Source organism: Bidens hawaiensis, unplaced genomic scaffold (genome assembly GCF_021521415.1).
Source record: "Bidens hawaiensis isolate Kalapana, Puna unplaced genomic scaffold, B.hawaiensis_p1.1 tig00002123_1, whole genome shotgun sequence".
In the NCBI taxonomy this organism is placed as follows: Eukaryota; Viridiplantae; Streptophyta; class Magnoliopsida; order Asterales; family Asteraceae; genus Bidens; species Bidens hawaiensis.
In genome coordinates, this window is record NW_027491112.1 from 3,647,640 (window position 1) to 3,661,455 (window position 13,816).

The following is a 13,816-nucleotide window of genomic DNA, read 5'->3' on the forward strand; positions in this document are numbered from 1 at the left end:
AGAGATCAAAATCGCCCCCGAGCCCCATTGTTCCGGAAACCGCGTATTCGTGATCGAAAGACCGCTAACGAAACTTTGATACGTCACTATTTTAGTCCCAATCCCACATATGGTGAGGATAGTTTTAGAACCCATTTTCGAATGACTAGACGATTATTCATGCGTCTAGAAAATGACTTGCTGGAGCACTTTGAGTATTTTCAACAAAGGGATGACGCTAGTGGTAAGCCCGGGTTCACGGCTACTCAAAAAATTACCGCCGCTCTTCGGTAATTAGCGTATGGTGTTGGATCGGACATGTTGGACGAGTATCTACAAATGACTAAAAAGACCGGACGCGATGCGCTTAACCACTTTTGTAGAGGTATATATTTTTTACATAACTTATATCGCTATACAAGCGGAGATATATTTTTTTACGTTTGTTTATATATTTTTTCAATATTTACATAACTTATATAACTTTAATAATTATATTTAGGGGTCATGTCGCTATACAAGCGGAGATACTTACGTAGACCAACAATATATGATATCCAACACATATAAGAGATGCACGGTGAAAAGCATGGCTTCCCCAGGATGCTCGGTAGCCTTGATTGTATGCATGTTGGTTGGGCTATGTGTCCCATTGCTTGGCGAGGTCAATTCCATCGAGGTGATCACCCCAGCCCTACTATTGTACTTGAGGCGGTGGCGTCACATGATCTTTGGTTTTGGCATGCGTTCTTTGGGGTTGTCGGGTCTAATAATGACCTCAATGTTATCGATCAGTCACCGATAATCGATGACCTTATCGAAGGGGTTGAACCCCCTCAAGCCTTTTTTGCAAATGGAGAACATTTCAAGTACGGGTATTACCTCGTTGATGGTATTTACAACTAATGGGGGATACTTGTTCAAGCTTACGCGTCTCCAGTTTCTGACAAACGAAAGTACTTCATGAAGAAACAAGAATCGGCAAGGAAAGATATTGAAAGGGCGTTTGGAGTCCTAAAGAAAAGATGGGCAATGTTGGCAAATCCAATAAGATTTTGGACAAGGGAGAAGATAACGGAAGTCGTCATCACGTGTATAATCCTACATAACATGATACTAGAAGACGAGGGTCAAGCTATTTGTCAAAACTACCAAGGTGATATTCCAAGACAAGAATCAACGATTACCAATGAACAACGACTCGACAACATAAATATCATCAAGAGTGGTGAGTTACACGGCAACGTTCGGCATGAGTTAGTCGAGCATTTGTGGGATAGAAGACCCGATAATCTTGTATTAGACTAGTATCAACGTAATGTTTTATATTATTATTAATGTAATGTTTTATATTATTATTTAATGTATTATTTAAAATAATTATATAAATAAAAAACTGGATCAAGCCCCTGATCACCTGGACCACTACACCCTCTGGGGTTTGATCCATGGCCATGTCATCGACTACGTGGCACAAATATATTGGATCACTTGGGGCTCATTTAAGCCCCACTACTTTTAGCCTAAAGAAAAACAAAACTCAAACATACTTTCATTTTACAAGTTAACTACATTTGGGTCAAAATTTGTTATGGGTAAAAAATGAGAAATCTAAGTGTTTTTAAAGTTTGAGAATGCATATGGATTTATCATCAAATTTGTTACGGGTTCAAAGTGTTGACTTGTAATGTCAATATGTGAAATTTAGAATTTTAAACATGACTTGGATTTCTAAATTATTTTCAAGAACAATTTTGGAAAAAAATCGAAAGGTTCGGGATTTGGTAATTTGACTATTTCCCCTCGACTATTAAAATTTAAGAATAGATTGTAAACACTTCCGACATGCCACCCCCGGGCCTATCAATGCTTCTAACTTGTATCAAATTTGAAGCATTTGTGTCAGTAGTAATTTTTCCGTCAATGGTGATCAGAACGTTGTATGAGAAGTATGTCATGCAACACTATGCTCAAATGAAGCAACACATTCACAAAATTAAATGAGTTAACATGTTATTTTTTATGTTGTCAAACTTATCAAAATCTTTTTCATGGTTTATATTAGAAAAACATAGTTTTTGAAGAACACCTATCATTATAATTTAATATTCCCATTTCCTTCTATGGGTTGCAAATATCATAAATATATAAATAAATGTAACGCTACTTCAGTATTTAGACTGAATGGTCAAAACTACTATTGTATGACTATTGTACGAGAAGTCTTCTTCCTGCATTCTTTCAATTATACATATATGACACTGACAATGAAAGTTTCAATAAAAGAAGTGTTTCGAGGTACCTTTTTGAACGTGCATTTTTTTATTAAGTTTATTTAAATAATCATTTTGCGATATAAATAAAATCAATTTATATACACATAGTTTAGACACAAGCATAGATGCAATACATTTTTGCATATACATTATGCAGTTATTTTCTGTACTTATAATTTTATAATTTGGATAATCCCGTATTTTACACGGGCTCTAAAACTAGTTTTTCGTATAATATTTTATAAAACTTTATCATGTTTATCCATTTAAGTTTTAATGGTCAAAGATGAAAAACTAAATCATTGTAAATATTGTATAAATTAATGATGACACGATTAAGAAGAGGTGTATTGGCACCAAGCTTTGATGCAACAGGCCAATGTGTACATGTAGGCCAAGTATATGAAAAAGAAGTAAATAGATAATATAAAATCACATACACAATATTTAAAAACATAAGAATGTTGATCATTTTGGTTAAAAAAGTGATAGTTGATGCATGGTAAAGTTCTTCTCGACACCAAGAAATTCAAGCTCCAAGATTGTATCCTTTATAAAAATAGAAATAGTTGATACTTGGAAATACAAATATACGTGCTTAGAGTAAATAAATAAAGATGACAAAAGGGGTTTTATAAAATACCTTCAATTAGTATTGCCCAGGTGGTGCAACACTGCAAGATATGTTATCTACCCCATGGCATTAAGAGGTTGAGCAATTTGATAGTGGTGTGCAAGTTTTGATTTAGTGCTATTTTGGGCTAAAATCAAACCTAAAACCAAATTATTGTTTTTTTCTAATTCTACAAAACAGTTTTGACTTTTTTTTTCACAAAACCTAATGGTTTTGGATAATTTGGTTTTTGGTTTTCGAGTATGATTCAGTTTTAGATGCGGTTGTTTTAGTTTTGCAACCAGACTAAAATATTTTAAGGACAAAAACATTGACCGAAGATATTGAATAAATCATGTTTTTTCTTAAAAGTTAGCAATCAATAAACTATTTTATATTTGTGCCAAAAATATTAATGGCTTATAAAAGATACTTAACACTAAATTTAAGATAAAAGGTAATAAAATAAGAAACTCTTAAAAAGGATTCAAGCACATCCAAAATTATAAAACATAACTACTAACGTTAAGTGTAAAGCAAATATCCAAGTAGACAAACGATAAATAATTCAACCGAAAAGCAATTCAATTTGAAAAACGCAATGAATCTGCACTCATTTGAAAAAAAAAATGAACACATAAAAATATTCTTTAAATCATAAAAACAAAGAAATTTTAAAACCAAACCTAAAAGAATTGATAATAAAATTTCAATTATAATTATAATAAGAGGAAATCAAAGCAAATACTGGGCATTTTGCAAAGGAAACATGGTGTCATAGGGCAATAAATGTTGGTCTTTGATTTATGTTTTTGATTTTGGCTGGACGTTTGCAAAGGCGATGACCAAACATTTAACTTGATTCATCTGTGGCAACCACTTAACCACCACCGCCAGTACAATAAAGAAAGGGGGCAGAGAGAAATGTGTGATTTTTATTATTATTTATTATTCTTCAGTGGTGTTGGAGGTTTACACTTTACATCGAAGTTGGAGGAAAACACGGAACCACGTTGAAACCACCATAAAACACATTAACATATCAAAAACTATAAACGCTTAAATTGACTTGTACATTGACGCAACAATGACTTGTACCTTATAATTCACATCTCTTTATTCAATAAAATTTATGTCGAAACGTAGACAAAAATAAACACGTCGTAATCGTATGTTCGAAATTTATAAAAACTTAGTATATTACTTGATATAAAAGAAAAATTAAATAGAGGAATATATAAGAAAACTTAAGGGGTTGAAATGATAATTATTATTAATATTTACAAAAATTTAGTATTGATAAAGGGTAAAAGCTATAATTATAATTTGACAATTGAATGTATAAGTGAAACGGATTAATTAAAAGACTTTAATACCCTCTTAACCTCTTTATTACATGCAATAAGGGTAGTAGCTTAAGCATAAGTATTTGTACATCTTAAATTTTAAGAGGTCCTTTACTATTGTATTATACATAGTAGAGATTATATTACATTTATATATTTTTATAAAAATAGATATTAACATATTATTTTACTATATATTTCAAAATACTTTATGAAATCCAACAATTAACAACAAACCATATTTAAAAATTGAAAAGAATATATATATATATATATAATTTCAAATGTTATAATTAAATATTTAACTATGTATATTGTATGTATATTGTTGAAAATTATAAAGAAAAACAAAATTCAAACATACTTTCATTTTACATCTTAACTACATTTGGGTCAAAATTTGTTATGGGTAAAAAATGAGAAATCTAAGTGTTTTTAAAGTTTGAGAATACATATAGATTTATCATCAAATTTGTTACTGGTTCAAAGTGTTGACTTGAAATGTCAAACATATGAAATTTAGAATTTTAAACATGACTTGGATTTCTAAATTATTTTATATATATCTATAATATATATAAACGAAAACATAAAAATCCTACGTGTCGCGATGTGGTCGCTCCCCCTTTTTTGGAGTTACCAGATTTGCTTGATTTTTAAATTGAGGTTTTTTATGCATTTGACCTGAATTCATAGGTATGGGTCATATCAAACCCAAATATTTTTTAAACGGGTTATAACATCTCATTAAATTAAAAACTAATCTCACCAATATTTGATACAAAAATCCTATAAAGTAGGAATATACTAAAAATTAATCTCTGATTTATTTAAAAAAAATTATAGTAAAAAAAATAAATGGTTCTTGGGTCCCATCAAACTCATATAGCTTTTAAATCGGGTTATAATATCTCATTTATTTGTGAAACAATTTAATATCAAACCATAAGTATATTATTAACTATCATACAATAAAAAAAATCAAAATTCAAAAAATAGATAAATATTAAAAACAAATAATATAAAATGACCTGGGTAATAAGGGGAATAAAACTAGTGTGTATATATATATATATATAAGTGTGTGTGTGTATATATATATATATATTAGCCTGCAACACCATTACACCCTAAAAATAAATTCTTACCATTTGCTGACTAGGCGCCATGTGTCATGATTCGCCCAATTTGTAGCCCTCCACTACACATAGCTTTAGAGCCTTAGGACATAGACATCTCGCCTCTCTTCTTCTTTTGATTCAATCATTTAAAATAACATTCATTAAACATATCCTAATAATGACTATTGTCAAGCGGTGTGCTGGCTACTGCCGGTGAGCAAGATTTTTTGCAGGGTAAGTAGACGTCGTTCGTCACCCATCTTGGCGAAGCTGTGAGTTCATGAGCAAGTGAATGAATATATGTGTTTTTTATTCTTTTAAATGCTCTTTGTATAATTTAGATAAGAAAATATGTTAATATTAATTTATTAATTCGTTTTGCAGAACCGTCTTCACGCAACTGAGCTTGGACCAAGGTCTGCCCTTCTTCAAATAATATTCATTTTTTTAATTTATTTTCTATAGTTTAATGCAGTGCCAATACTTTAATAATTTAATTTCTATAGATCGAGCTTAGAAGCATATTAGGTTGATCCAAAGTTTGGTTGCAACGGCTTTCTCTGGAACGTGATAATGCAATAATGGAGGTGTAGTTTTTACCTGCGGCATCTATTCAACTTGATTACTTTAAATTTTAGGTCTATAAACGAACCGGACAAACACGAACAAGGGCATGTTCATGTTCGTTGATTTAACTTTAATCGAACACGGACAAGAAAGCGAAGTTGAATTTCTTGACTAAATAAATATATAATTGGCAGGCCAAAGTCAACTAAACCAGTTTCAGTAAATCACAACAGCCAACAAAGCAAATAATTTACTAAATGTGTATTTGGAATTAATGTAAAGGCATATTATGGTCAATCTCCTCAGACCCTAACATAGCTTTGCTATTGATGGGAGTACGATAATGAATATGATGATGATGATGATGATGATGATGGGGAGGAGGAGGAGGAGGAGTGTCAAAGAGATTCAACTTACCTACACCGGTTATCATGGTATCATTTTTACTCCTTTAGTTTACTGTATACTTTGATAATGAAATGACTAGGTGACAAGTTATACCACAATTTTATTTATTTATTTTTATTAATTTACAAATTTACCACATATACCTACACTTTTATTTCATTATTGGAAATTCACACGTTTAGCCTCATAGGAGAGAATGAATTATTTAGAAGATGGGACTGTAATGTAACTTTCATAGAATAAAAGTCCGAGTCAACAAAGGTTCTTGTTGTAGAAAGAGTTGAATAAAAGAAAATAGATGTGTGTCATTTGCAACAAATCAACAAATAGTAATGAAGAGAATAACAAAGGGAAGAGAATTGATGATGCAAGTACAAGTTCATTTGCATCAAATAGTAATGAAGCCAAATAACTAAGGGAAGACAATCGAGCCCATTTTCTTATGATGTTAATGTAATTTTGTAGTTGCCAATTTTTAGGTCTAATATATTAGCAACAATTTGTAAGTTAATTTCTAAAAGTTACCTACTTTACCCACCCCCCCCCCCCCCCCCGCAGCGAAGCGAGGGTAATAATACTAGTTGTTAGTTAATAAATTAATTAATTAAAAAGGTCAGATCTTTAAATAATAATCCGATTTTTTTTAACCCTATTAAAAAATAAAGAATCAATATCATAACTTTCAGCTTTTCATGGGTGGCCTAGTGATGGAAAAGCTTGGGTTTTTTAGTGAATATCAAAGTTTGATTCTCATTTATGTCATTTTGGGTGGATATTGATAATAAAATATTTAAACTAGGTCTTGCGAGGTTGTCACTTTGGATGCCGAGCCCACCTGGGTTTTCGTCCAACCGTGTGTCACGCTAAAGAGTTATGCTCTTATGGCAATGCGACTGTTAAGTGGCAGCCGACGGTATGGTTTCTCGATGGAACACTCCAACCAAACTCTCATGTTAGCATGTGCCCGGTTAAGACAATAAAGTTTGGTCAGAGTGAGACAACAATGCTCTCCAAAATTAGAAAATACAATAGGCTAAACACAAAATAAAATCGCAGTTCTAAAGAAAAATGTCCTAACTTTCAGTTCTTCAAATTAAACAACGACATTTATTATCTATATAGAGTAAAAGAGAGTTGGTGCCACAAAGTTGATATAGGTTCCAAGACTTTCATATATATAAGATACTTGTGTAACTAAAACATAAAATTCAGCTTTGGTCCGTTGGCTTGGTGGTGTTGTTTGAAAGTCGGTGTTTCCGTGATTTGCCCGGGTTCGATTCTCAACAAGAGGCAAAAAAGTATCTTTTTTCATTTTTTTTCATTTGTCATTATTGGGCCATCATTTTTTTCCATTTGTCATTATTGGGCCATCAGACTCTAGCAATGGGCAAAAAATATTTTTTTCAATTTTCTTTTTCATTTGTCATATTGGGCCACCAGGCAATGTTTTGATAAACATAAATTTAAAGCATTCATGAAACAAGTTTATTACAATTCCAACTTCTAAAACGTCCAAGTTTTACCAATTGATTTTTTTCTAGATTCGTAACAAACATTTTGTTTTTTGTTTTACCGAATTCGTGTTGTCTCACCGCACAACGTCCAGTATCGACAACCCTCGGATTATACTCACGCCCGGGTTTTACCGAACTTTATTTTAGTTCTGTTGCCATAACAAATGTAAAGAAATCGACAAAATTTATGTTGAGCCACTGCCGAGTAACTCGGATTTTACTAGTGCCCCGGTTTTACCGACTCACCATCACAAATCCTGAATATGAGTCGACTCGCCACTCCAACGACCGAGTTTACCGACCGAATAAACATTGTTTCAAATTTGTTAACAAAAAAAATATAATATGTTATACGAGTGTCGTTGAGTCATGTCTCGGTGTCTGGGCCTGACTGACGTCACCCCAGTGGCTCACCTCTATTTTTATTTTTTGTTTTCATTTTATTTTAGTTCCAGTACCATAACGAATGTAGTAATTACCGACTAGATTCGCGTTGACTCGCTGTTGTCGTCCGGTACCAACCGACGCCACCCAATTGGCATACCTCAATTTTTATATTTATTTTTTGTTTTCAATTTGTTTTAGTTTTAATACCATAATGAACGTTACTAATATTGACTAAATTCACGTTGACTCACCGTTACGACACCCGAGTTTTACCGACCGATTTTGCCGCACAACGCGCGGCTAAATCACTAGTTATATATTAAAAGTAAAGCGATGAAGTTTGGTTTATCATAGTTTTATCACACACTTTTGTGCACTTTTGCTCTCCTTCATTTTAGTTTTTTTTATTAGTGTATTCATTTGACTTTCAAACATTTATCGAATTACCTTCTATATAGTTTAGTTGTTTTAGAGTTGTACCATCTAAGTTTCGAATATTTATTTTGTTGTTCTTTTACCAGTAATAAAACTTTTGATCTTTTAACTTTTGTTCTCATACTTTTTTTCTTTACAACTTTAGCCACTAAACCTTTATTATAATCTTTTTAGTTTTTCAACCTTGACCATAAAAGTTTTATAGTTATACGATAAGACTTTTACTTTCAATTTTCGCTTCAAATATTTTTTCTTAATGAATTGAATCTACATCGACAAAGTTCTCATCGCAACGCGCAGCAGCTTACGAACATGTAACTCATTTAGCACACTCCACTGCAACGCACATATAAAAATACTTGTTATTATAGAAAAGTTCACGTATGTTCTTGTTTGCATCTATGTGATTTGGTCGTTTTAACTAGTTAATTTGGATAAAAAATAGAACATTCAACCTTTAGTGCTAGGGACGGAAATTATTAAAAATTAAAACCATAGCAACTCAAAAAGGATTAAAGATATCAATTTTAGACTGAACTAGTTAAAATTGCTAAAACATAACATTGAAAACATAAGTTAACTCTAAAAAACTAAAATTTACTTCGTGTGGAATGAAACTTTTGAGCATGTAGTTGCAGTGTTGTAGTAACCGTTTAGTCGGGATTTTTACTACTATTTCTTTATGTATGCATAGATAATGGATTTTACCTAAGGACATTTAACCAAATGATATCTAGTGTTGTGATAGGTGCTCCCATCCTTTAGAAATCGAGAGTTCAAATCCCGTACTAGATGGGTTAGGTGGATTTATGAGTAGATCATTAGTTGTAAAAGTAAATTACTAACCTTTAAACTTCCATGCACGTGAGCACAACACCCGTTCATTTTCCAAGTCCATGGCCTCAGAGCATTCCCAATGGGTTCTCTATATCTATCTTAATTTCTAAAATTTAAAAAAAACATCTAAATTATCACTCTAACCCATTCTCTATCTCCAAACTCCATCTCTAAATTTTAGTGAAATGATATAGGAAACCTTCAAATTTAGAGTGTTGTCACAATACTACATTTCGAACCACCATTCTATAAACATATATTAGAAATCAATTTATATTTGAAAATGATAATAAGACAAAAGAATATAGAGATGGTAATGGAGAATGGGTTGGGGGAGTTTATTAGAAAATGATGTATAAATTAATAAGTTATGTTTTTTTGTTAAATTTGAAAGATAGAGATAGAAAACCCATTGAGAATGCTCTCATAAGTTTTCTTGTGTGCAAAAGGTATTTCATTATGTCACCTCTTTCACATTCAGATGTAGAATCTTTGCATTAAATATTTGGAACCCTAGTTTTGTTAGGATGTGAAACACATGCAATAGTTGCTTGATGATGTAAAAGCTCAAAGCGTTTGAGAGCATCCACAACGGTGGATGAGTAAAAACAAACTAAATGCGTCACATCAGTTGTCACATTAGATTTTCACTCATTCACTTTCAAACATCAAAAACTCTCATTTATCCTCCAACACTACATCCACTTTTAAACACTTTTATATTCTACATAATCACCTACTTCTTTATTATTTTTCTATAAATTAAAATACTTTTATAAATATTTCATTTTTTCATATTATTTAAAAAAATAAAATAAGTTCTAGTAAATAGATTTAAAATAAAATAATAAAATTTATATAAATAAAATTCCGAAATTATATAAACAATAAATAAAAAAACCACACGCAAACACACCAAAATAAATTATTAATTTTTTTTTAAAGTTACATAAACAATTGTCACACCCCAACCTACGGCGGAAATGTCGGGGCGCGAACTGATTGTCACAGCTCTCAAGGTTACTATCATGCACAATATTTAAATGACAATATCTATTAATTGAATTCAATTATCAAATAAATCAAATACAAACAAGTACATAATTCATACAACAATACAAATGTTATATTTCTTGATTAAAATATTCTTAAGCTACATTCTTCACTAAGTTTTCACCAACCTGCATATGCGTATAAAATAAAGTTTTGTCAACAACACATGTTGAGTGAGCAACACACCAGTTTAGTTGTACATATAGTATATATAACAAAATACGTAGCTGCAACAAGTCATATGAGAATAACAAATTAACCAATGAGCAAGTATAGCTGAGATGTCGAGAAGCACAAAGGCTAACGACTGGTGTATGATCATACTAGACTGAGATTATGTTGGACCTCTCCGAATGTGAAAGCATACAAAGCAAATAAGCACATAAACAAGTAAGGTATAAGTTGTTAACACATAAGACAAAGTTGCAGTTTTAAGTATAAGTATATAATGAGAAATATATTTACGCATATATCCCCAAAATATGGAAAAACGAGTAAAAGAGGGGAATGTGGTACTCACCTCGATAGACGAACAAAATGGAATAGATAACAATAAGAATGACGATTTGCGGAAATCACACGTTGACGATAAGCCCTAATACGAAAAATAGAATGCGGATACGCTAAGTTAATGATAAGAAAGTCCGATAATATAATTATTATTAAGTCATATTATATAATATTTTATTATATATAAAGTTATTATATGAAGAACTACTAGTTTGCTAAATTATAAACAAAGTATACTAGTTTATTAATCCGCTTAAAAATATATTATAATATTTTATTATATAAAAATTATTATAAATCTTTAAAAATATTTATTAGTTTGTTAAAACGTTTAATAAGTTTGTCCATTTATATATATATATTATATAACCAAAATATTAGTTTACGTGGCATTGTATATTCGTATATATATATGTACATACACGGGCAAAAGACGTGAGAAAATAAATATATATGTGATCGGTTTCTAGTAAAATAGTTTTATTTATTCATTATTAGTATTAATATATATTTTAAATGGCTTAAAAAGAATTAAATCAAGGAAAATCCGACAAAAACGGTGTGCAGGGGTTCAAACTCGCGACCTCTGCCCCCATAGCTTGTATGATTAACCAACTGGGTTGACCAACCTTTGCAAACAAATCTGATTTCGTCTAATTAAATACACAAGCTGATATGAACAATCTGATTAAGAACCCTAATATTTTGATTTGATTAATCCAATTATAATCAACCAAAACGACCTTAGGGCTTTTGATCAATGCCTAATCGCGATTAAAACCATATGATCCATTACCTTTTTCTATGACCGGAGGTAGGGTAATCGGACAGATGCAGGCCGACGCTAAGGATGAAAGAACGAGTTATAAATGACGAAAGTAATACAATTATATATAGGGCTATGAACGGCGAGGGTTAGAGGATCGTATCTTTGCGTTTAATTGAATTATTAACAACGTTTTCGTGTCTAACAAGATTAAACGAGTGTCGGTTAGGTTAAAAGTAAATGCGGATCAAGATTGATACGATTACCATGTTAGGAGTGTCGGCTAGGCCGAAAATACCATTCTTGGATGATTTACCAGATCAATTACAACTTGTAAACGCGAATTATGGTTCAAGATAACTGATTTAACAATCGGGTACAAGAAATATATACTAATACGGGTACGGGTTCAAGGGTATCCAGCTCAAATATATGGGTTATAATATCAGTTACAGTTTTAGTCCTTGGGATTTGAAGATGGGGCAAAAATGGATAAAAGTTTATATTTCGGGTTAAAAGTGCCAAAACCATAGAGATATAATTATAAAAAAATAAATTAACAATTAATCAGTTTATACTCGATAAACGAAATGAAAATAACCCGAACGTCGAACCTAGTCAGGTATTAAATAAATTCAAAAACCCGAGTTGTTACAGTCTCCCTTACTTTAGAAAATTTCGTCCCGAAATTAAAGAATACAATAATAACACCATTAAATTTTTGAGTAAAAATAAAATCTTAAATATAACTTTTAAAAAATTTATCATAGCATAGAAGCTTGAATAGTCAAAACAACGCTCCAAATGTAATCCGGTAGGGACACTTATATATAGGATGTACTAGCGGCGTATCCACCATGTCCTTATCATCTTTACATTTGTACCGTTATCTCAACTAAGTTCGATTCTATATTATGACACACAATCTTATGCATCATGATTTCCATGCGAGGACTTCTATAATTATGTTCCGGACCATAATTATGTTCATCGTCGGATGGTCCACATGATTCGTCCCATCGTGTGGATTTACAAAACGTTTGATTAAAACATGACTTTGAAGAAACAAAAGTTTTAAGGAGTTTTTATTTAGAACACTAGAATGTATAAAATAATTTCAAAAATTTTAGTGAATTTTAATAAAGCAAAGAAATTTTAAGACAACTTTTAAACGTAAAGATATACGTATTTAAAGTGTAAGAATGGTAGCTTATAAATAGTTAAGGTTAATGAACGTAAAGAAATAAGATAGAAGTAGGCTTCAATAAACAATCTATTTAATCAAAAGAAACTTTATTTATTAGATAGAAGATAAATAGCCCAAATACGGAAATAATTCAAGGCCATAAGAAGGCGTTACAATACGTAATTAAGAAAAGACAAAAGAAATTAAGATAGATAAAGGGAATGACAAAAGTCTTCACGATCGTTGAGTAGCTTAATTGACGAGTCTTGAGGCACTATGAGAAGTTGCAGGAGTAGGAGTTGGAGCAGTCGAGGTAGATTGGTTTGGGGTAGCTTGGATGACGTGAGCTTGAACAGTTTGCAAGAAAGTTGTTTGGTGGAAATATGTCCGGTAAACTTGAGCTTGCGGTTGCGGGGTTTGGTAGTGTTGGTTTAAGTAAAGGTTGACCTTGATTGATGGGAGAAGTTTGAGGGACATGAGGTTGAGGGGTTTCCACAATGGTAGCAAGCACGAGTATTAGGAACACAGGGTTGAGCATGAGAGGTAGGTTGTTGAGGAACATCTTGTGCAGTAGGTGGAACATGGCATGTGTTAGCAAGATGGCCATAACGATTACAGTGGGTGCATCAACGACATAGGGATTCAACCGAGTGATGTTAGTTACAAATGGAGCATGACGGAATAAGGACCAATGTAAGGTTTCTTGTTTGAGGAGACTTGCGGGTGGGTAGGATTTGTTGCAGCAAGGTTCTTACGTTTCTTGTTGTGAGGATGAGTGGAGGTAGATGGTTTGTAGTCACCAGCAGGGGAATTAGTGG

At 31.9% G+C, this 13,816-nt stretch overlaps 2 protein-coding genes across 2 annotated transcripts; both read left to right on the forward strand.

The window, feature by feature from the left end:
* Positions 1–552: 552 nt before the first annotated feature.
* On the forward strand, positions 553–885 carry LOC143606453 (uncharacterized). The gene has a single exon (XM_077082221.1). It carries the CDS (start codon positions 553–555, stop codon positions 883–885), a length of 333 nt encoding a protein of 110 aa, XP_076938336.1.
* A 57-nt stretch (positions 886–942) lies between these two features.
* On the forward strand, positions 943–1,287 carry LOC143606460 (uncharacterized). Its single transcript, XM_077082228.1, has one exon. It carries the CDS (start codon positions 943–945, stop codon positions 1,285–1,287), a length of 345 nt encoding a protein of 114 aa, XP_076938343.1.
* The last annotated feature ends 12,529 nt before the right edge of the window (positions 1,288–13,816 follow it).